This window comes from Dipodomys merriami, unplaced genomic scaffold (assembly GCF_024711535.1).
Source record: "Dipodomys merriami isolate MVZ:Mamm:240054 unplaced genomic scaffold, mDipMer1.0.p SCAF_30, whole genome shotgun sequence".
NCBI classification, from domain to species: Eukaryota; Metazoa; Chordata; class Mammalia; order Rodentia; family Heteromyidae; genus Dipodomys; species Dipodomys merriami.
Window position 1 is genome coordinate 12,775,755 of NW_027204493.1, and position 24,855 is coordinate 12,800,609.

At 36.3% G+C, this 24,855-nt stretch overlaps 1 protein-coding gene across 1 annotated transcript in view; it reads left to right on the plus strand.

Moving 5' to 3' along the window:
- Itga2 (integrin subunit alpha 2) overlaps positions 1–24,855 on the plus strand; it is a 98,533-nt gene that overhangs the window by 33,689 nt on the left and 39,989 nt on the right. Inside the window, exons 3-11 of the mRNA XM_070041153.1 lie at positions 8,940–9,049; positions 10,982–11,073; positions 14,153–14,267; positions 14,430–14,557; positions 16,647–16,795; positions 19,304–19,454; positions 19,751–19,916; positions 21,658–21,734; positions 23,491–23,629. Coding sequence (XP_069897254.1) covers positions 8,940–9,049; positions 10,982–11,073; positions 14,153–14,267; positions 14,430–14,557; positions 16,647–16,795; positions 19,304–19,454; positions 19,751–19,916; positions 21,658–21,734; positions 23,491–23,629 — 1,127 coding nt within the window. The remainder of the gene's footprint in view (positions 1–8,939; positions 9,050–10,981; positions 11,074–14,152; positions 14,268–14,429; positions 14,558–16,646; positions 16,796–19,303; positions 19,455–19,750; positions 19,917–21,657; positions 21,735–23,490; positions 23,630–24,855) is intronic.

Below are 24,855 nucleotides of genomic sequence, written 5' to 3' on the forward strand. Positions count from 1 at the left end.
TTGTCTGGGCCTGGCAATGGCTGCTACTCTCCTTTTCATCCTCTCATAAACAAAGGTTCCTCATCCAAAGTGAGGGGCTCCAGCACAGCAGTGTTTCCCATAGTAGCCCCACCACTACTCCCTAGGTGACTTAGGGACAGTCCCACAACCTCTCTGGAGCACAGAGCACATTTTGTCCTTAGGGGACAGAATGAAGCAAGCCTCTTCTGCAAGGATAAAGTAAAGCGCTTCAAGGACTCTTACTAGTACTTCATCAAATTACACAAAGAAAATCCAATTCCTCCTTATTGTTGCATTCTTGTGTCCCTCAACCATTTCATACCTTTCCTAGATTATCGTCCTTGAACATTGATTGGCTCAAGTCTGTTTCTTCCTCTTATTCTTGGCAAAGAATAATATTTGGATCCCCTTTCCAAAATAGCCATGCCTTTGCCTTTCATTATGGCCCTTAAATATTAGCCAGTAGCATCTTTATGTTCCAGAGATGGATTCTCTTCCCATCACATTATCCCGTTGGGCCTGTAGATCCCATTCCCACTTCATAACAAATGGTTTGCTTAAACTTTAAATTTAAGTAAAAATTTAAAAATATAAATTCCTTTTCCATTATTTTTACTTATTTATAATTTAGTCTAATTTTTGATCCTCTAAGACATTGAGTATGTAACTAGAATATATTCTTGTATAGATTTTAGGACACTAGGCCCATGTAGTATCAAGCCATTGACTCATCTACACTTATCACATATTTACTATATCATACATTCATCACACTAGGCTTGCTAATTATTTTCTCAGTAAGTTACAATAGTATGTATGGCTTATTTTTAATGATCATCATAAGTTACATGTTAACTATGCCTTGCTCTGAATTATTTCTTCCTTCCTCTTCTGGACACAAGTTTCAGTATGCACATACAAACATATAAGCCCTGGTAGACACCCAATATTTGTAATCTTACTTAGGGGAGGTTTACTGTTCCAGTAATGAAACAATGTTCAAGAATCCATGAAATGCCACATGCCATGGATTAGTCATGGAATGACAAGCTTCTCTCTGGAATGATGTCTAAATGTGTATAGCAGACTGCTTTCTAGCATCCAATTGTCAGAAAACATGTCTATCCATGTCTATATGAAGAGCGATGCAAGGGAGATGCTAGATGGCACAGTGAAGCTATTTGTTAATTGTTTTATGGCTCAGATTATGGGAAATAGAGCACATACTTCTCTAAAAGACTTCTCAGTGAACTTAATAAAATGGAAATGATGTGGAACTTGGAAGGAAAGAGCATGGATGCTGATCTAAGCTTTGTTGTCACATAGATACTCAGGGTCACTTTTTTACATGAAAATAGATATAGTTCTAAACTTATACAGTATTTATAAGGATCAAATGAAATAATGCATATAAAATTGCTTTATAAACTATAATGCAATTTTTCAATGTTGTTGCTTTTCTAATTTTTAATCACTGATAAAATCACCAAATACCAAACCACCAAAAATACTAGATCACAGGTCTAATTTCTGAAATATTTTGCTCTGTAAAATATTACACACCCCTACCTAGAACAAATCATGCTACGTGAGGTAAGCCAAGCTCCGAGAGATTCATGGTGCATGTTTTCTCTCATGTATGGGAGCTGGATCAACTGGACATGGTAACCTATACCAAACCCTAGGCATTCCTACACAGATTAAATGAGGTCACCTTTAGGGAGGAACCCAAGGCTGTAACTTCTCTCAACATTTAAACTACTATTTATTGAAATTTAAAAAAAAATCAGGATAGGTCCAAGAATGGGGATTTGTATCATCACCATGCTCTATGGTGAATATTTAGCTTTTAATTTTAATTTCAGAAAAACTGCATGTCAGATAAGTTGAAATAACAATTTTTATTCATATTTTTGCTCCTGGTTTGTAGGGTTTGTTTTGCTTTGTTTTGTTTTGTTTTTTGGGTCCGGTCATGGGGCCTGAACTCTGGGCATGGGCGCTGTCCCTCAGCTCTTCAGCTCAAGGCTAGCACTCTACCACTTGAGCCACAGCGCCACTTCTGGCTTTTTTCTTATGTGGTGCTGAGGAATTGAACCCAGGGCCTCGAGCATGCAAGGCAAGTGCTCTACCACTGAGCCACCTTCCCAGCCCCGGTTTGTAGGGTTTTTAGCTGATTTGTAGGGGTTTTGGTGAGGAAGGACAATAAGTTAGATATTTTGCAGTAATGAGGTTGGTGGACTTTGCCTGGTGAGCCTGATGGACTTGGAGAGGTTAGCTATCCAACTGTTAGGCAAAACAATGTGACAGCCAAAGAAGTCTGAGGCTTAAGTACTAAAATTGCCTATCTGCATGTGCCTGGTTGTAGTATTCCCTTTATCTGACCCCGGTGACTACTTCCTTTAATTTTTTTTTTTTTTGCCCAAAGTCTTGGGATCATTCTTTACCTTCCCTACCCCTTCCTTACCTCTCTTCCTTCCTTTCTTCTTTCCTTCTTTCCTTCCTTTCTTCCTTGTTTCTTTTTTATATCCTCATATAACTCTCAACCCCTTAAGAAATCTTACTAGTCTTACTTTCACATGCTGTCTTAAATAGGACCAAACACACCACTTGTACTTCTACCAGTGAGAGCCCTCCATCATCTCCGGTATGGATTATTGCAATTACCTTCAAAGAATTTCACCTCTGCTTTAATAAAATCAGTTTCAACAGGGCAGTCTTCAGGTAACCAATCCTCCAAAGACTTTTTTGACTCAGAAGGAAAAAAAAACAAAGCTTTTAATTACATACAAATTTCTGTATGATCTAGATCCTGAATCAGTCTGGACTTATCTCCCTCCTGAACTCCTGCTCCAGTCACAGAGATTTTGCATGTGTTCCAATAGCCTGAGTTCTTTTATCAAATTCTATAGCTCTTGTCTTTACTTCCTTCAAGTCTTTACCTAAACATTACCTCTCGGTGAGGCTTTCATTAATCATTCTAGTAAAGAGCACACCACCTTCTGTCCTGTACCCTTAACTATATTGTTTCATTTTTCCTCCAAAGCACTGACCAATATCACCATACAGTTTACATATTACATTTCTTAGCTATTTTCTCCCATTGGAATGTAAGCTCTGTGACCAGAGATCTTTGAGTGATTTATATACTGATGTATCTCCAGTGCCAAGATATCAGTGTAGTACATAGTAGGCCTCTTCTCCATATACAGTCTCACAGGTTGTGTACCTCATAAGCCAATGCACACGGTCTACAGGAGGATACGCCCTTTGGAGTTTTGCAACATTCCAGTCCCATAGGAGCTCTACAAATAGTTGTTGCACTGAATAAAACAAAATGTTTTGCCATAGTATTTTCAGTATACTTCCATCAGTAACCTTGAAGGAAAAAAACATCCTTGGTATTGAAGGGACACTTTGGAGAGTTTGGAGTCTCAGACAAACGGAAGATATTTATAACAGCTTCCCGATTGTGGGCTTACAACTATCCTACCTACACTGCCATAAATACTGTTTACTGACTAAACAAAGTATTTTAAATTCCACTGGAGGTGGGCAAATTGACTACTTTTTGGGAGTCTACATAATCACTATTTTCCCACAAGATAATTGAATGGTAAGTGTTATTTAGAGTAGTCTTGGAAGAGTTCCCAGTTTCAACTGTAGGAAAAGAGAAGTTTATATCTGGGGATTTTGTTTTGCTTTGAGAAACAGCACACACAATTTTTAGTTTGCAAGAAATATTTTATTATTTTCAGTCTTCAGACCTATAAATATGGCATAGTTCATCTGTATGAGCCAATTAGATAGAGTATGGTAGTATCATACCACAAATTGGATGGTTTCAATACTTCTGAAGAATTCCTGTATCAGGATTATATTAGAGTTGATTGCTAGTGAGATCTTTCTTCTTTGCAGCTCCCTTATCACTCTATCCTCCATGATTTTCCTTCTATGTGCATTAGAAGATCTCTTCTTATAAAGAAAGTGGTTCAATAAGATTAAGGTCCCACATTATAACCTAATTTTGTACTAATTAATAAATCCTCTATCTGCAAACATAATAACATTGGGTACTATACTTTCAACATGTAAATTTCATGAAGTATTATTCCATCCACAATATTACTATTTACTGAAAAAATATCTTCTTTGATTAAATGTGATTTTTCTATCCTTCCTTCCTTCCTTCCTTCCTTCCTTCCTTCCTTCCTTCCTTCCTTCCTTCCTTCCTTCCTTCCTTCCTTTCCTGCTTTCTTCCTTCCTTCCTTCCTTTTTTCTTCTTTCCTTCCTTCCTTCCTTTCTATCTTTCTTTCTTCCTTTCTTTCTTTCTTTTTTTTCTTTTTTTTGTCAGTTGTGGGGCCTGAACTCTGGGCCTGGTCGCTGTCCCTCAGCTCTTCAGCGGAAGGCTAGCCCTCTACCACTTGAGCCACAGCACCACTTCTGGCTTTTTCTGCTTACACGGTACTGAGGAATAGAACCCAAGGCCTCATGTATGCAAGGCAAACACTCTACCACTGAGCCACCTTCCCAGCCCCAATGTTGTGATTTTTCTGTATAAGAAATTGTTCTGTTTTTTGAAACTCCTCTGAAATGCTTGTTTGATTTTATTCAACAGCACAACTCTGCATGAACTTTTTCTTTGTCTGGATGACTAATTAAATTAAATCCATTGCTTCAAAGTTTTGTCATAGTTCAGGAGGAGGACTTGCCTAGCAGTGGATCTTCTTCCTTAACCTTCATAACATTCCGTCCTGATGTGTCTCTTCCAGCTAACAGCTGAATCCGTAAAAGTTTATAGATTAAAAATACCAGCCTCCCTAACTTCTTGCCTGATTACTTTAAGGAGGTCACAATTCCCTGGGAGTGACCATAGGCTGGTGATGTCATGGGTGGTTCTCATGAGGGTGAGCTGTGAAGAAAAGGATTCCATGGGGGCCTCAGGGTAGGAGTGAGGAAGATTCTCTCCAGACTTTACCAATAAAGGAGATAGGCCATGATCTGTAAAAACGTTCAGGTAGTTACTGGTATGCCTGGGAGGCAACTTTCTAATGTGTTTCACCGTATTCACGTAATGAGTCACACAGGATGAGGACACCCTTGTTCTTCAACAGTCACCACAGCAGTCTGCTTTGCCATTGTTCTTAACCTGTCGTGTTCAGATTTTAATATCACATAGTACTTAGAAAGCTTTTTTTCTTCAGGGTATTGCAACTACTTGCACATCTTCCTTGTTGACCAGCGCATAGCTGAGCAGATAGATAGACACCTGCCTCTCTTTCTTCTTTTCTGGTTGATTTAGGAGGGCCTCAGGGATGATGTCTTAACCTCCCTGGAACTTCAAGGTTATCACATTCTTAGATGAGGCAGGAAGAGGCGAGGGAGAGGGTGTTCAGGATATGCTTGGTGGATAGAAAGCAATGAACAATCTTTTGTACTTGTACCTTCTCCAGGAGGTAACAGGCAACGGGTGGTACTGCCTGACTGCTGGAGGTTCTGAGGATCCAGATAGGTCAATTTTAGGTCAGAAACACTTACCTTTTGTTTCTCAGAGGTCTTTTTTATGCTGTGGTGAGAATGTGTGGAAATGCACATCATAGAAGTCATCTGAATTACCTAATTCAGTATTACCTGAACATTTCCTGTCTTTACCTGACACTGAAAGTAGCACAGCCTGGGACCCACTCTGAGCGAGCGATCCCACACAATCGTCAAGCCCCTCAGCACCACACAACCGTATATCATTTCCCACTGTTTGACCTGACTCTCCACTTCATGCTCGAGTTCAACTTAATCTGATCAAGTATTTTTCCAATCCAGGACTTGTGTCAGGTCTTCCTGTTGCTAAAAGGAAATAGTTTGAGCGCTAAGAACCTAGGCTTTAGATTCGGGTACACGGATAAATTGGAGATAACCCAATTTCCGGCATGTTTTGCAGATTAAATTAGATAATTCTGGGAAGCCATGCATCCACTACAAAATGCCATCCCATTCACTTTAATTAGAAATCTTAGAATGCCAAGGGATAGAACCTCAGTTCCCATGATTGTTATTTTCTATGATGTTTCCCAAATTTTTTCTTTATTTTCTAAAGCACTTATATGGGGTACATGTTTATATGATAGTAGTGAATTATCAAGCAGGATGTTCATGAAATAATTTAAATTAAATTTCATAGTCTTACCCTTTCCAAATTTGACAAACAAAGCAAATGGTTAAAGCACAGATGTTTCCATTCACAGAACATTCATCAAAACCTGCTATAGTTTCTAAAGATTAAACTGTTCCATGTCTCTTACTGTCCTGTTCTCTTGTGGTCATAATCGTGTTGTGAGCACTTGTGTAGGGAACAGCATATTCTCCAGATGGAGAAGATCTTCAGGAAGTAAAATGAACCAAAGGAAGGATGTGAGCACCAGCCTTGTCCTGTATTCCAGATACAAACACATCATTACATATAAGGAAAGCACCATCATATATTTGTCCCATGTTTTTTCCAAGTATCCCCTTATGAAGACATTTCTCATGCAGATATTTGGATAATGCATCTGCCCCCTAAATGAACTAACTAGGACCATACTTATGGCATCAGAAGAACTAAAAAATAATGTTAGTGGTTGCTTTTGAGTTTTAAAATGATTTCATTTCTTCAGAGAGTGCAGCTTTTTTCTTTCATGGGCCATTTGGATATTTATAACATTATTTGTGTGCCAGACAAAATAATCAATACAGGCAGACAGGCAATGGCAGCAGCCTCTGTGAAGTACACCCATCTATCAGGTTATGTACCAAGTGATCTTGTAAGCACCATACAGCCCTCAAGTTAGATGTTCCGTACTCCTGCTAGAGCAATGCTCACCCATATAGCAGCCTCTAGCCACATGTAGTTCCTGGGATCTTGAGACGTCAATTATCCATATGAACAAATACTCATCATTTAAAATGTGTGCTAAATTTAAGCACTTAGGGGAAAAAAAGAATGATACTTTTGGGCATTTACCCAAACGATCACAAACAAGGTCTCACCAAAGCTACCAGCACAACCATGTTTATCACAGCCTTATTCACCATAGCTAAGATATGGAAGCAACCCAGATGCCCCTCAGTAGATGAATGGATCAAGAAAACGTAGTCTATATATACACAATGGAATTCTATGCCTTCATCAGAAAGAATGACACTGCTCCATTTGTTAGGAAATGGAAAGACTTGGAAAAAAATTATATTAAGTGAAGTAAACCAGGTCCAAAGAAACATAGGTCCTATAGTTTCCCTTGTTTGCAATGACTAGTACCTGTCTATGACAAGGAGAGAAGGTCAAAGTCTATGCACATATGAACATATGAGATGATGTTAACCGAAATGTACTCCAAGATGAGAACACAAGGGTTTTTTTCTTTCTTGCTATTGTTTTTAATGTACTATGTACTATTGTTTTTAATGGACTATGTGATTCTTTTGTTTCTTTTGTAAGTTCTTCCCCCACGGTATGACCCCTGTTTCCACTGTATTTGATTCCAGTGTTATACATCTTGTATATACATTTTTTTCTAATTTTGGGAGTGGGAGGGGCATAATGGAATGCTTAAATAGGGATGCAGGTTGACCCATTGTAACGATGAGATATATAGGACACTATGTTGAAAATGAACTCTACAATGTCAGCGGGGTTGGAGGGAGGGTGGAGTTGGAGAGGTGGGGAGGGAAGTGATGGTGGGGGAAAATCAAAGGAGGAGATAACAATGCTCCATAGGAAATGTACTCATTACCCTACTTATGTAACTGTAACCCCTCTGTACAGTATCTTTACAATAATATATGTATAATTTAAAAAGCATGAAAAGCAGCTCATTGCTAGTTTTTATACTGACAGCATGTTAGTTTGGCTATACCAAGTTAAATAAAAATATTATTAAAGTTGATTTCACCTACCTGGAAGGTGGTCATTTATGTCTGTAATCCTAGTAGAGATTGATTACGGAAGGATCATGGTTCAACAACATCCCTGGAAAAATGTTGGCAAGACCAAAACCTTGGCAGGAAGCTCATGACTATCTCCAAGCTACATGGGAAGTTTCAATGAGAAAGACCACAGTTCAAAGCCAACTTGATAATCCCTGGGTTTTATGGCAAGAAATACCGCCATCTCAACTGAAAAAGCTAGTGTGATTATGTGTTCCCAGCTACAATGGGAAGTGTACATAGGAAGATTTCAGACCAGCACAAGCAAAAAGTGAGATCTTAATGTAAAAATAACCAGAAAGCACAGTACTGGTGGTATGGTTCATTTGGTAGAGCGTCTGTCTAGCAGTTACAAAGTCCTGAATTCAAACCTTAGCTTTTTTACTAAGGTTATTTATTATTTTTTCTAGTAAAATTCTTCATTTAAATTTTATTTGATTATTATTTTTTATTTCAATTGTATTTAAGTTCTTACTTTTAATTATATCAATGTAAACCATTAGTTTTATTAATGTCATTTATTAATATTAACTATATTATAGATTATATTTATTAGAATCTGATGAACTAAGAAGGAAGAAAGTCAATTATACAACATAAAATTAAGTGTGATTTTTAGAGAGCTAGGTCGATTTTATCTTTTTATTTATTTTTACTTTTGTGCGTTGGTGCTGGGGCTTGAACTCAGAGGCTGGGTGCTGCACCTGAGCTTTTGTGCTCAAGTCTAGCACTCTACCACTTGACCCATAGCTCCACTTCCAGCTTTTTGGTACTTAATTGAAGAATCTCAAAGACTTTCTTGCCCAAGCTGGCTTTGAACCATGATCTTCAGGTCTTTGATATTTAATATTACAGGTATGAGTATTTAATATTACAGTATTTAATATTACAGGTATGAGCCATGGGAATCCAGCTCAACTTTATCTTTTATAAACAATGCTTAACATACTACAAGTAATGAAAAAAAATTGTGTTTCCAGGTTACTGGTTGGTTCACCGTGGACTGGCTTTCCTCAGAACCGAATGGGAGATGTGTACAAATGTCCTGTTGGTCAGTCCACTGCCACATGTGAAAAATTGAACCTGCAAGGTAAGTTTTGCTGTGAGTACCATTGCGTTTGTCATACATTGTCTGAGAAATAATACCAAACACAACCCTCATTTTCTCTTGAAGAAATATAGATGGAGTAATACAGTTCCCCTGTAGTCCTATGGAGGCAATAAATTTCCAAGGTTTTACCAAAGTGCATGGGATTTATGATGTCCCCAGAACATAGACTGATTTCCATCAACCTTTAGCATCATTTTGCTGATTAATTTTCTCCATATCCAGATATATCTCCCCCTTTCACTTTAAGTACAGAAATATCAGTTCTAGGGTTGAATTTGGAGGTGCCAATGACTCATATGTTTTGGATGATATCTAAGTGATTACATTATAATAAAAGTTGGAAATTATTTTCTATTTTAGTGATCAACATCTCAGATGTTTTCTATTCTAATGCTAGAAAGCTCCTGAAGATGCAATCTTAGAAAGATAAATGGGTGATTTCCTGATACAAGTAAAAACTTCCTCAACATGATCATCACATCAGCTTTAGAAAAAAAATCAGGGCTGAAGTGTCAGAGAGGTCTCCTGAGGAATTGAGGCATGCAATGGAAAAACAAAGTATTGTAAAAATTGAGGGAAAGAAGAAAGATATTGATGGCTCGCGTAATCCTAACTACCGAGGAGGTTGAGATCTGAGGATAGCAGTTCAAAGCAAGCTCAAGCAGGAAAAGTCCAAGAGACTGTTATCTACAATTAAGCAGGCAAAGCCAGAAGTGGAACTGTGGCTCAAGAGTAGAGCAATAGCTCTGAGCAAAAAGAAGTCAGGGATAGCAACCAGGCCTTGAGTTCAGCCCTAGTACCATAAACGGGGAAAAAATCAAGGGAATAAAGAGTTTTAAAATAGTGACTAAGAAGAGCAAGCAAGGGAAAAAGCATTCCACACAAACTGTATGCTTAATTTGTACCATCATTTCTGCCTCCTTAGAGGGTCTTCACTGACAGTATCTAGGTTGAATTCAAGGCTTGAGAAGAAGGGGAGAGTTTTATGTTACCATGGAAAGTGAGGGGAGGAGTCTAACTAAATGAAGGTGATGGTGATGGATTGGGCAAGACAAGTCACTGATTTTGAGAAGAATTGCAATGATCAGTAGTTCAAGAATGGACACAGCCACTGAGGCCGAGTTCAGGAGGAGAAGGGAAGCTGCAGAAATTCATTTATTGTATGTGGTTTTGAGCCAGTCTACCCAATTCATATACAGACATTTTACCTACTTGCCTATTTACTAGCTTATTTGTTTACTTTTATACCAGTAATGGGGCTTGAACTCAGGACCTTGTTTCTCTATTGGCAGCTCTACCATTTGAGACATTCTACTTTTGGCTTTTTTTGCTGTTTAACCATATTACAGCAAAATATAAAAATAAATTTTACAACAAAGAGTATTAGAGGGGCTGGGAAGGCGGCTCAGTGGTAGAGCGCTTGCCTTGCATGGATGAGGCCCTGGGTTTGATTCCTCAGCACCCCATAAGCAAAAAGAAAAAAGCCAGAAGTGGCGCTGTGGCTCAAGTGGTAGAGCGCTAGCCTTGAGCTCAAGAGCTGAGGGACAGCGCCCAGGCCCAGAGTTCAGGCCCCATGACCGGACCCCCTCCAAAAAAAGAGTATTCGATAACCGCTAGCAGAACTGAAAAGAGCAGAAATAGCAAACAGAATCTTCAGCTGTGTCCTGCTTGGTTAGAATATTGTTTGGAGAAAACCAAATAGGGAAATGTCCTGCCCAGACCCTTCTCCCTAATGTCTTGCATTCTGCAGCTATACACTCTGAGCGCAGTTGCTTGTTCACCAAAGATATTCCAGTCCTGACACTGCACCATGTAACTCCACCTCTTGGATGTATGACTGTCATTTAATGAGTGTTAAAACATATGTGAACCTGATTTCATCACATCTTCAAATCTCTTTCCTTCTGAAAGCTTCAATAAGCATCCCAAATGTCACTGAGATTAAAAGCAACATGAATCTTGGCTTAACCCTCAAGAGGAACCTGGGAAGCGGAGGGTTTCTTGTGAGTATTTATCTTTCTTATTCTCATTTCTCTCCAGAAAGTTTGTAGTCAGCATCTTCTCTTCACCCTTCCCATCAAACTGAATCTTGAGATTCAAACACTGAGCTTGCTTTTAGATCAATGATGCTTTATTAAGATAGCTATTACAAAATAAATCTGGAGCATTCAGCAAAACCTTTATTACAGTAAGTTTTGAAAAGGAAAGCTAGGTTGAAGAGCAAAAGAATTCTGATTCCATGCTCTTGGAAGATTTGTGTAGTGGTTGCTGATTGCATCCAAATTCCAACTCTAGTTTCTACTTCCTGCAGAACATTCAAGCTAGACACTAGTGATTCAGAAACTAGATCTCAAAGGTAAAAGAATACTTTTGTTTTTAATCTTTAGTTATAATGGCAGACTAATGTGATATTATTGAAGGCACAGTGCCATCTTTTATTTCTACTTTTTTTTTTTTTGTCAGTCATGGGGCCTGAACTCTAGGCCTGGGCGCAGTCCCTCAGCTCTTCAGCTCAAGGCTAGCACTCTACCACTTGAGCCACAGCGGCACTTCCGGCTTGTTTTGCTTATGTGGTGCTGAGGAATCGAAACCAGGGCCTCATGCATGTGAGGCAAGCACTCTACCACTCAACCACCTTCCCAGCCCTATCTCTAGCTTTTATATTCAGCTTTAAAAACTATATAAAGAAAAGTTACCACATATCTGCAAAATAGAATCTTTAGCAAGCCATCTGAGGATAATTAATTTGTTAAAACTCGTATACTCAAAATAAACTTTCAAGCAAATTAAGGATCTCATATCACAAGCAAGATGAAAATGGAAATTTTCTGAAGGGAGAAAGAATATCTAAGGTTATAAATACTAGAAGAAATATAGGAAATTGTTGAGAGATTGGACTTTATAAGAAATGTAAAACCATACACACCCCTATATATTGAAAGATAAAACTTCAATAGTATTTGAAATTCCTACCAGATCATACAGAAATTGTCTCACAGTATTGTTCTGTTAAAATTGTTTTAGTAAGCCACAATAAACTGTGTTTATTGTGTCTGTACCATGATGTGCTAAATTGGAAGTCTGCTTTATAAGCAGATTAGTTTTAAAATGTAACTTATTTTGAAGATTGCCATTCTGTTTGTAGTAACAGATATTTATATTTAGGCAACTTCATTACCAATGAGAAAAATATTTCTTGTAATTTGTGTTCAATCAGCATACAAATAAATACCACAGTAGATCTTCCAGGTTTTGATGATCCTGGATTTGCTATCATGGTTTCTTGTTGTTTTTTAAGATTGAATGAGTCAGAAGAGGAACTATATTAAGAGTTGGGGATTATAGAATGTATTTCAAAATTTTTAATCTGTAACTCTAGTAAAATAATAGTGGAAGACAAGTTGAAAGATTAAATTAACAAGCAATGTATCAACATAGTAAAGATTGAAAGAAAGGGGAAAAAAGTTTCTTCACACACTTGAAAGGTCAAAATCATAAGATACTCTAAATGTTATGTGGAAAAGACTGACAATCATCACATTTTTTAACCTTCCTAAGTGTTGGGCTTAAAGCAAGAATGTTCTGGCACCAACAATTGGCATATTCTAATTTCAACTTCTTAATGCTGTTTTCCATTGCTTATGAAATGAAAACTAATACCCTATTCTTGCATACTTCTTCAGCTATTTTTCAAGGTGACAAAAATTTTTAAGAATGCTGATAAAAATTAGAATCTATTATTTTGTAAATTACCAGAAGTGCCAATAATAACTGTCCTCTAATTGGCAAACTAGACCATTTTATAAGAAACTGTATCATGTCCAGTGAGCATGAAATAAGACCACAGCTGCTTCTAGCTGCTAAGCTACTAACAGTTACACTGGGTCAAATAAATTCCCCTTTGTTTTTTCCAATTGCTTCTCTAAAGTCCATTCTTTTCTTTTCAATTTAAACCATTGATCTCTACATCAGATCACTGGTTTATGAAATGCTTTATATACAATCCATGAGTTAGATGTTAAACACTTTAGACAGTCAGTGTCTTGACAAAATTTCTCTTTCTCAATCTTTCCATCTAGTGATTTTAATATTATTCAATCTAATATTTTCCATATGCTTTAATAATGTTTGAATCAGAGGTTCTTGGCATTCATTTAAGGCCTGCTGAAAGGAAAGAATTAGGATTATATTAGTGGACATAATAATTGGAGGGTGGGTAGTGTAGTCAAAGACACAAGTGTCACCAGCTTTAGGGGAAATAAGGGTTTTAAAGCTTACAAAGTAAGGAAATACTTCATAGCTAAGTTAAAAACTAGTTCATAAACTTTATTTGTGTTTATCTTACATTTTTATTAATTTTTTATTTTATTTTTGTTGGTCATGGGGCTTGAACTCAGGGCCTGGGCACTGTCCCTGAGTTCTTTGTGCTCAAGTCCACAGTTTCACTTGTGGCTTTTGAGTGGCTATCTGGAAATAAGAGTCTTACAGGGAATTTTTTTCCCTGGTTGATTTTGAATTGCTTTCCTTAGATCTCAGCTTCCTAAGTAGCTAGGATTACAGGCATAAACCACTGACACCTGGCTCAACTGTGTTTTAAAGTGTGATTTTTCACACAAAATCTGCTCTCTCTGACTCTCTTGGAAACACTCTGCAAGCTATTTCATAACAGTGGACAGCAGGGACAGAGTGGCTTGTCCTTGCATGTAAAAATGTGTGATTTATTCACCATTGTGTCCATACATAGCCTGAGCCATCTTCCAGGGATCCTGCCTGGCCCTTGGAGGCATTTGGCTTTACAGTTTCTGCTGATTAGAAATGGAAGGGACAGGAGGAAACTTTATCTTCAAACAGTAACAACAGCCATAGACACGAGCATCTGCCACCTTTTTCTCCATCACTTCTAGCCACAGTACCCTGCAAGTTCTTACCCAAGGGGATTTATAGCTAGTTAGTTTTAAGAGTTGACAGATCCTAGACTCAAGAAAAAGATTAGTAGACATGATTTCTTAGTTCTGCCAGTAGAGAGATGAAAGGTTATATTTCCTGCGCATGTTCACTTATAATGTTTTTATTTCTTTGAAGACATGTGGTCCTCTGTGGGCCCAGCAGTGTGGAAATCAGTATTACACGACTGGTGTTTGCTCCAATGTCAGTCCTGATTTTAAGCTGTTGGCCAGCTTTTCACCTGCAGTTCAGAGTAAGTTGCGAATGTGCTAAAGGTTTGAGTTGGTGACTTACCTGTAAAGGAGAGGGTGGATTATTATAAAGTCTCACCCAGCTCTCTGTTAAGTCTTGTTTTTATGTGGCTGTGACGTTTGACCTACCCTGGACCTCTGATTCTTTTTCTTCTCCTGTGTAGCCTGCCCTTCCCTCATAGATGTCGTGGTGGTATGTGATGAATCGAACAGTATCTATCCCTGGGATGCAGTAAAGAATTTTCTGGAAAAATTTGTGCAAGGCCTAGAAATAGGTCCCACAAAGACACAGGTATGTACCTCGGCAGTACATAAACAAATACATAGCTGTTTATTTTCTGAGAAATTAATGTCAGCCATGAAGTTTTAATTTTTGTATTTGTAAAATCTTCATATTTAAAGCATTTAATGGTAACCCTGAAAGTCAATAGAGACTTGTAACCCTGTTGGTTATTATTCTACCTATGATCTGATCCAAGGCATTCTTACACAGCCATGAGTGCCATAGCATTTTAACCTTCTCTTAGAAGCCTATTTTTGTCCCTCTAACCCATGAGTTCATCAATACATTTTTAAATTGGATCATGTACTTTTCCATTTGAACAAATGTTCAATAGGGCTTTTACTTCAGAAGAATCTCTTCACTTGATTATTCAAGGCACTGTGGGCAACATGGCAAGATCCTATCTAAAAATTTAAAAAGAAAAAGAAAGATGTCATTCTTTTGTGTGATGGTTTCTTTCTCTTTGTCCTCCTTCGTTTCTTGTTTCCTTTTGAAATTTATCATTAGATCTTCCATTTACGAATATTTTTTAATTGTAGAAGCACACTGAACCAATACCTAGAAGGAGTTCATAAAATACTGCTTCATGTCCTTGGGCTTCATTTAATACTCCAATACCCCATATTTTGTGAGAATATTTTTTTCTACATACTTTTCTGATTGCCTATACATACTATATATACATGTGCATATACGCATATGTATTATATACACATATTTATATGAATGTATACATTATAAAATATTGATGTTGCTTTTAAATATCAAGAAGACATAATAAATTATGAAATGCTGGAAGTTTGTATGAACTTTCACCAGAAAATCCAGTTTACTGAGACTTGTATACTATAAAGCCCCTATGAGAGAAATATATATGTATGTATGTATCTACATATGTACATGTATATGCTTATTTCCTGTAGTTAAGCAGGTTACTCCACCCTATCATAACTGATTCTATTTCACAGTCTCATACAGAATTCATGGCCTTTCTCCTCTGTCTTCCTCCCACAATGAATCATACTTTTTCTCTAGAAGAAGTAGTCTCTTTTCTTACCATCTAAATGTGACCTCTCTTTGAGTTATAGTATCTTTATCCCTTCCATTTTCTGTTAGAAGTTCTGTGGCTGTGTCATGGGGTCACTTTACCACCTTCTTCCTCTAATATTGGGCTGAAACCTACAGTTACTTTTTCTTGGCCCTGCCCTATTTCTCAAGACATGTATCCCATCCTAAAGGAAGAGATGAGAGACACCACATTTCTCTCCATCATTCTAAAGCCTAGAATACTGCCTTCCAGGCAAACAGTACAAGACTGAACTCAGAAATCCAGGCCTTGTATCTTTCTTAAATATGACCTCAGAGATTTCTTGTTGCTATTTCCTACTTATAACAGCCCATCTCCTAGGCTTACAGAATGATGTCAAAGACTAGAAATGTGACTTTCTTAGATTACTTTTGCAAACTTCTCATTCAGAAGTCCTCCTCAGCTCTCTATGAAATTTGCTCAAATGACATTTTCTGGGGAAAAAAATAAAAAATTCCTAACACCATATTCACATCTACAAAACATGACTGCAGAGATACCCAAGCCAATAATAGAGGAAATCTAATATAGTAAATAAATCCAAATTGACATTATTCTTAAGAGTACATTGGCTTTTCTTAGATTTAATTCTGATTCCTTTTAACATAGTTATCTTCAATTCATGAGATTTTTGTCCTGTATCTATAATTGCTTGTCATTGTTTGCAAACTTACATCCATTCTGTCTATGTTAATCTGTAGGTTATAAGTTTTGTTTCGATATTTATCCACATTAAATATTATAGGGAAGTTCTTTATAAGTCTCCAATTATTATTATTGACAACCTGTCACACATCATCTTGTCTACCTGGTACTCCTGTTTATATGACTGGCCACTAATGAAGATGTTATTCTACTGAGATGTAATGGCCAACAACAAAATTGGACATGGCTTCCTAAAGTCAATAGCTCCTGTTTAAATGCACCAGCATTTTTATTACATTGGTGAAATCGACATTACTTACAACGTGATGACAGATCATTAATAAGCATATGCTTTTTATTTTGAAGGTAGCATTAATTCAGTATGCCAATTCTCCAAGAATTGTGTTTAACCTGAACACTTTTAAAACCAAAGAGGAAATGGTTTTAGCTACATCCCAGACAAACCAACAGGGTGGAGACCTCACAAATACTTTCAAAGCAATTCAATTTGCAAGGTAAGTTTTGAGTCAAAATATTAACAATATAAAAGTGCTGACTACTAAGTAAAAAGAAAGAAAAAACATAGGAAACATAATTTATCTGGAATCTATTCATAAATCTGAATAGACAAATCTCTAAGTATTCTATGCTTTGAATATTTTAAGAAGGCACATACAAAATTAAGTTAAAATCTTTGATTCTGGGACTTTTAAAATAAGATATGACATGTTGCTAGATGACTTCATATGAATTGAATGGAATGAGAAAATCTTAGGTTAAATAAATACCAGGCAATGAGCCATCTAGCATTAATTTTTTCAGAACTACAAACAGAATAAAATATTGGAGTATTTCATGTAAATTATCAAGAGTTACAGAATATTGAACACAGGACCCCACAAGCAATGAATATATTTATTGCACTGTTAGAATCTGTGGGATATGTAAAATTTACAAGTTATGTTAGTCTTTACCTCCGCTTTCCTGTTATTCAACCCCTTTGCCTTTTCTCTATTTTATACTTGGAAAAAAATACTAACCACTCTGTTGTGAAAAAATAAAGGAGAACAATAAACTTGACTTTCCTTCATCTATTTTCCACCATATTATTATCTTGTGCAGTTTCTTTCCAATACCAGATGGCATCTCAAGGCACACACAGCCCTGTGCTCCTGCCCCGTCTGGTCTCAACTTTCCCACCTCCTCCTTCAAGCTGCTATTTTGAACCTGTTGTCATATGACATTGCAAATTGTTAGGGCCACTCCCAATGTTATGCGCCCATCCCTTCTTTTTCTTTCACAGCTTTTCTCTCTTAGAAATCTTGTCTCCCCTTGGCTTCATCATCAGCTCTGTGTAGGGTTTCCATTGTCATGTTGTCAGTGGTCTCTCCCCAAAGTCACAGAGGCTTCTGGATCCTCTCTTTGGAGCGTGTCCCACTAACAACTTCAACATGTCCTGAACTGGCCCTACTCCTTTCCCTACCATTCCTTTTTCTACTCCTTTCCCTCATAACTTTGCCATTTTGAGTCATGCCACTTCCTTTCTCTCAGTCCTTCAGACAAACATTTAATGTTTGGGGGTTTTTGTTTGTTAGTTTGTTTTTTGGTTTTATTTTCCTTCCACACCTCCTTAGATTATGATCTTGTCAATCACCACATCCTGCCATTTCTATTTCTGTACTTCCCATTATACCTGCCCCCTTCTTTCCTGGGCATATATATTTTAGCCATTGTTCCCCTTAGTGATGATGTTCCTCATGTCTTAAAAGTATGTTCCCTATAAGAGAAGATACAATCTGATTAAGCTCTCTGATTTCCATTATGGCATCCTTTTGAGTCCAACCATCTCATAAGGAATGGGACAGTTAATAAATCAGTGTGAAATAACTTTCCTGGTCCAGTAACAATCATCTAAGGGGAAGAATTCAATTGAGATACTAATACAGACTAAATATTGAAGAACAGGTTAAATAAATCAGTGTGTTCAAATAATGAAATATTGTGTACTAATAAAAAAGAGAGTTTTATATGTTCCATTATGGGAAGATCATTTACCAAGATGAAATATAAATGGTGAAAGTACAGCATTCTTTGTGTAAATGTTTTTAGACTATGAATATATGCATTTAAAACCAAATAGAATGTTTTCTAGAAGGAAATAAGAAACAAAATAGTGTTAACCCTTTAAAAAAGGAACTTAGTGTCCATTTTTTTCCTTGTAAAAAGTTTAATTTTTTTGTCTACTTTAATTCTCTGTATGTGTATGCTAGTCCTGAGCTTTGGTGCTTAAGTCTAACACTTTACCACTTGAACAACAGCTCTACTTTTAATTTTATGGTAGCTAATTATAGATAAGAGTCTCATAGACATTCCTGCTGGGTTGGCTTTGAGCAGTGATCCTTAGATATCAGTCTCCAGAGTAGCTAAGATTACTGGTGTGAACCACTGGTGCCCAGCATCTCCATTACTTTTAAAAACTAAATGGCAAATTCACATAGGTCTAATGAGTAAAATTTGTGACAGGAATGTCTTTTCTCTGTTGGTATATATTAACTTAAATTTTTTACATAAATATATTTAAGGGCAAATTCACACACACACACACACACACACACACACACACACAAAACCTACTAAAATTATCTTTAACATCAAGCAAGAAATGAACAAACAGAACATCCTTAATTATAACACCGTGATGTATTGTGCTGGAAAAAAAAAAGATCTATTTGGAGCTAGATGTCTATAAATGAACTTCATCTTCGTGGGGCTTGAACTCTGGGCCTGGGCGCTGTCCCTGAGCTCTTCAGCCCAAGGCAAGAGCTCTACCACTTGAGCCACAGTGCCACTTCTGGAGGTTAATTGGAAATAAGAGTCTCACAGACTTTCTTGCCCAGGCTGGCTTTGAACAGCGATTCTCAGATCTCAGCTTCCTGAGTAGCTAGGATTACAGGCATGAGCCACTAGCACCCATCTGAACTACATCTTATGAAAATTAATTTTCAAATTTTTATCTGCCTCAGAGATTTTGCTTATTCACCAGCTGCTGGAGGACGACGAGGTGCTACGAAAGTAATGGTTGTTGTTACTGATGGTGAATCCCATGATGGGGCCAAGCTGGAAACAGTGATAGAGCAATGCAACAATGATAATATATTGAGGTTTGGCATTGCAGTAAGTAGCTTTTCTTTCCACTGGTCTTTCAGTCGCTGGGCAAATGTTCATTTGTAACCTCACCTTTTCAGTTTACACTTTCATACTGGCTGCTCCAAGTTTATTATTGAGAAGTTTTGCTGTTTCTTTGCTTTGCACTGCTTTTCATTCCTGTCAACTAAACAAATGTTTGTGAAATGCTCCTTGATTTACCTTCCCAAGGGGATCTGTGATATTCAGAAATAAAAGGTGCTAATAGGAAAACTGGAGTTGAGCAGGAATGACTTTTTTTTTTCTCTTGTTCCTCTGTTTTCAAGGTTCTTGGTTACTTAAACAGAAATGCCCTAGATACTAAAAATTTAATAAAAGAAATCAAAGCAATTGCTAGTATTCCAACAGAAAGATACTTTTTCAATGTATCTGATGAAGCAGCTCTACTTGAAAAGGCTGGGACATTAGGAGAACAAATTTTCAGCATTGAAGGTAAATTTTTTTTAAAAGCCCCATTCCAGGAATTTTCTTTTAAAAACTGTTCTTGAGAGTTTGTTATTTTATTATCGAATACTTGTCATATGGATCTAAAGTTGTATAACCTGTATTTTAAAACTCACATGAATCCATTTATTAAAAAACAGAGTGCATGAATAAGCAGTTTATTTTTTAAAACTCAAACACAAGTGGCCAGCAAACGTAAGAAAAATATTTCTAGCTTCAGTAATTATTTAAAACATACGAATTCAACCACTTTTATATTTTGTCTAAAATGCACTTTTACCCAGATCAATAATGTTTAATCTTATAGATGCTGCTGAAAAGCAAAGAAATGCATATATTGTTAAGAACATGGAAAGCTCTTATAACCTTGGAGGAATAATTTAACAATCTCTATTATAATTTTATGTTTTATATTACAATATATAATCTTGGAAGTTTTTTGTTTATAGTAAGCATACATACTCTTAAATTATAAAAGAATAGTAAAGAGTTTTAACAATTTAGTTTGAGGAAAATGTATATTTTTAGATTTATAATACCTTATGTATATAGTCTAACAGTATAGCAATATAACATATATAGAAATTCACACTATATAGAAGTCTGGAACACCCTTTCAAGTTGCTTAAAAGCTCCACATGACATGGCTCCAGATGGGTACCTCAAATTAAATTCTACATTAAAAAGAGTATTTTATTGAGTACCTACCTATCAGCTCCTGTCTTAGAAACTGAGTCCAGGGGATTAAAGAAGTTAAATATTCATTGCTTCAGGCTGATCTTGATCTCCTGACTACCTGTTGGAAATCTGTATCCAAAAAATTATATGACTTCTTAAATATCCTATAATACTTCTAAGTTACTTAAATTATCACCGAAATCTATAATGTTCCTTGAAATAATACAAAAATATAAAGCCACCTATGCTGATATTCATTAACAGTAGCAGGAATAAAAACAACTCTAGTGTGAACTAAAACTTCACTAGTGATGTTTTGTATACTATATAATATTGAAAACTTTTGAGGAGTACTATTCTATTTACAAAAGTTCCCTCTACTCATCATGTATAAATTATTACATCTTCTAAACAATACTGTCTTGTGGTAGTAAAGAGTTCAGCTTCCTTTCAACGAACATTAGTGAAATGTTACCACTTGACCCCAATCTTACTGGATGGATAGAAAATGAATTCTAATTGATTCTTATAATGTTACACAGAGATTAAACTCTTATGTACAACTAGGATAAACTTTTCAATTGATAAGTCTTGAATCTTGAGTTCTGATGGCTGACCAAATATGTCTGCATTTTCTCCTACAAATCAATTGCCTAATTCTGCCAGCTGCATCTGAGATCTTTGGGCACTAGTTATATGAAGATTTCAAGGCTAAAAATTCAGTTAGTGTGTTAGCTAGTATTGATACATTAAAAGAAAATCATGATAAAAGACAAATCATAAACTCAATTTTCACTTTATCTCACACTCTTCCTTTGTTGAAGGTTCTTTGATATCAGGAATGTCATAAGTATTCTATTAAATATATTAATGATTAAACAAAATTAAAACCAACTTTGAAAACTACCTTAGACACTTAATGATTTCTTTTTGTCAGAATTCTCTAGTCAAAATGTTGTATGTGCAATGTGTGAATGCGGGGGGAGCTATATTTAAAAACTTGCTTTAAAATTACTGACTGTCATAATTCTTTCAAAATGGTCTTTCCCAGGTACTGTTCAAGGAGGAGAAAACTTCCAGTTGGAAATGTCACAAGTAGGATTCAGTGCAGATTACTCTCCACAGAATGTGCGTATGTCACATAAATTCAAATTATACCGCCACTGGCATCACATCAGTCCCAGTCAAAGTAGCTCAGACATAAAGTAGGCAAATCAGTCCTCTAGTTACCAACTGTTCTGAGTCCTAGTCACAACCCTCTGTGCTGCTGATTAATCAAATAAAACTTGAAGGTTAACAACGCCTTTCTTTCCCTATTCCAAACAAATTTGTAATGGGAAAAAATAATATATAAGGAAGGTTTTCACTACTCAGGACACAAACACTGTATGTTCATTTCAAGTGTTGCCTTTTAGGGAATTCCCTAATTCAGAAATACTTGTCATTTACACTGAAATGTTTATAATTGGCAGTTTTGCATTCTGAGTTGCCCTTAATATCTTAGTCTGAGAGCTAAGATCAAACATGATTTTTTAATGTAGGTATTATTAAAAAATGTGAGGTAGGATTGGAAAATACCACTGTATTCTTAGCTCAGGGAAGTCTGTTTTTGTTTCTTAGAAATATCTGAGTTCAGGCCTCTGATTCTATTTCTTCCAAGGACATTAGTATAGATATCGGGAAAGGGGCAAAAAGATGTGAAGCCTTAGGAACTATTTAGGGAACAATAAAAATTCAGACAATATTATAAACAGATTCAAGGACCAAGCATACCTAATTCTCTATCCAGAATAAAAGTTACTTTTTCTGGATTATCAATTCTGAACAATACTCATAAAAATTTTGACTCTTTCCCATAGAAAAATGTAAATAAATCTGTGCAGAGAATTTTGTATATGATTCCACAAGGTTGTTCAGTCCTTGGAGTCCACTTGTACCCCCTTTCCCCCCGCAGTTCAATCTCCAATTTTATTTCACTCATTTGCAGAATCTCATGGTCTCTTATCCTTAAAATGAGACATCATTTCCATGTGTATTATTTTAATCCCAAACTATGTACATATTTTTGATAATTAAGACCAAGTATATAAAAATAATATCTGTCATGCTGACTAATCCTGTGTTCTACGTTGGTTGATAACTTTAGATGTTCACAGTGGTTTTGAACCAATCCAGAGTAGCATAACTCCTTCACCTTCTCCCTGCCCTCCAGGGCTGAAGGAAAACAAGCCTTTATTTTTCTTCCAATAGATTAGCTGTCATAGCTGCAAGTGCCTTTTGTAGCTGTCCAATTAACGACCAAAAACATGGAAGAAGAGTCTTTGAATGATAGAATGCTAGCTTTGAGGGGAAAAAAAAGCTCATTGTCAGAAGTCAAGCCCTAAATTTAAGCCCTAGGCCGTGATCAACACTACAAAGATGCAACTGGTCAGAAGAAGGAGCCTAAACATGTTTCTGACAAAACAAAGACTTCGTTCTCCTTTCTGTGGATTCTGTACTTCCAGTGGTTGAAGTTTGTCTAGTATTTATTGTGAGCTTTTCCTATGAATATGTGGGAATAGAAGCCCACACCTGGCTCCTTTGTAGAGGCCCAGAAAAACACAGCATTTGCAAATGTATGGCTTCAAATAGAAATCATTTAAAGGTGGCTATGTAATCTTGCAGCGATTTATCCATACATTATAAGTACTACCCAGGATGGCACAGCTCATGATCAGCTTGTTCTAAAGGACAAATTTATTGTAATGATGTTGAAATATATCAAAATACTTTCACAAATGTTTTCTGCATTGCGTTTAGACAATGTGTTTCAGTGTTTTGCCTCCCCTACATTCTTATTCAGTAAAGTTGTCTTGTCTTAATTTTTACTGTTCAATTCTTGCAGCACATTCTGATGCTAGGTGCAGTGGGAGCTTTTGATTGGAGCGGAACTGTTGTCCAGAAGACATCTCATGGGCATTTAATCTTTCCTAAAAAAGCATTTGAACAAATTTTGCAAGATAAAAATCACAGTTCATATTTAGGTAAGGCATAGTAGTATTTGGCACAGGAAACTGAAATCATCTACAGGAAACTGAAATGATCTTCCATTAAAGTAGCTCCCTATTGAATTTCAGGTTCAGTTCTGCAGATCAAACCTCTGAATTGTCCTCTAGCTAACTAACTAACTAACTAACTAACTAACTATTTATAATATATATTATACATATATAATATAACATGTAATATATTACATGTTATATTATATATGTATAATATATATTATATATAATATATGTATATGTAATATATGTATACATTATATATACATATATATGTGTGTGAATAACTATATATAAATATATAAAGTGATATGTGTATATATATATATAACATGTATGATAGAGAGTTTTATATATATAGTTTATTAGAGGATAATGCAAAGGTTTCGTATGTATGTGTATATATATATAACTATATATAAATATATATAAAGCTATATGTGTGTGTGTGTATATATATATATATATATATATATATATATATATATATATGTTACCTCTTTGCCAAGCACATCCGTTGGTTGCTCAGTCAGTTGGACTTCTGTGAACATGATTTTTAAGAATTGAAATCATGTCTAAAAACCATTGTATTAAGTAGTAGTCTATTATTTTAGGGGCTCTTAGTGATTTTTTGTTTCTGTAATGAACAGCCACTGCTTTTGAACATATGTTCTAAGGACTCTTCCTTGGTTGGCCATTCTATCCCTGTAAACATTTAAGTCCTTTCAAGGGGTTCATTGAAGGCTATTTTACCTTCAAGAACTAACCAAAGAAATAACTTACCTGAAGTTTAACAACCTAGTATGTGACAAATCTAAAGGAGAAACGTGGGACTGGCTAACTGCATGACATTATGTTCTCCCCACCATGCAATATTACCTTTTCAGGTCATTTATTCATGCAAGACATACGTGTTGAGTACCAAGTCCATTGGTGGCTGACGAAGATAACCAAGAATGGAGGGCCAGCTTTACAGGATGACACCCTACTTATGCTGAACAGGGTTTCTAGTGAAAGGGCAGTGATAATTCATTTTAAATATTGGAAGAGGGTCTTAAATAATATGCAGTAAAACTTTTACTGAAATTTTATGGCTCCAAGGATACTATCGCTGAGAATATACTGTGCCTGCTGAGAATGCATGGAATTTAGTGCTGTACTACTGATAATTTATTTTTTCTCCTCAATAATCCTGTTCAATGTTATAA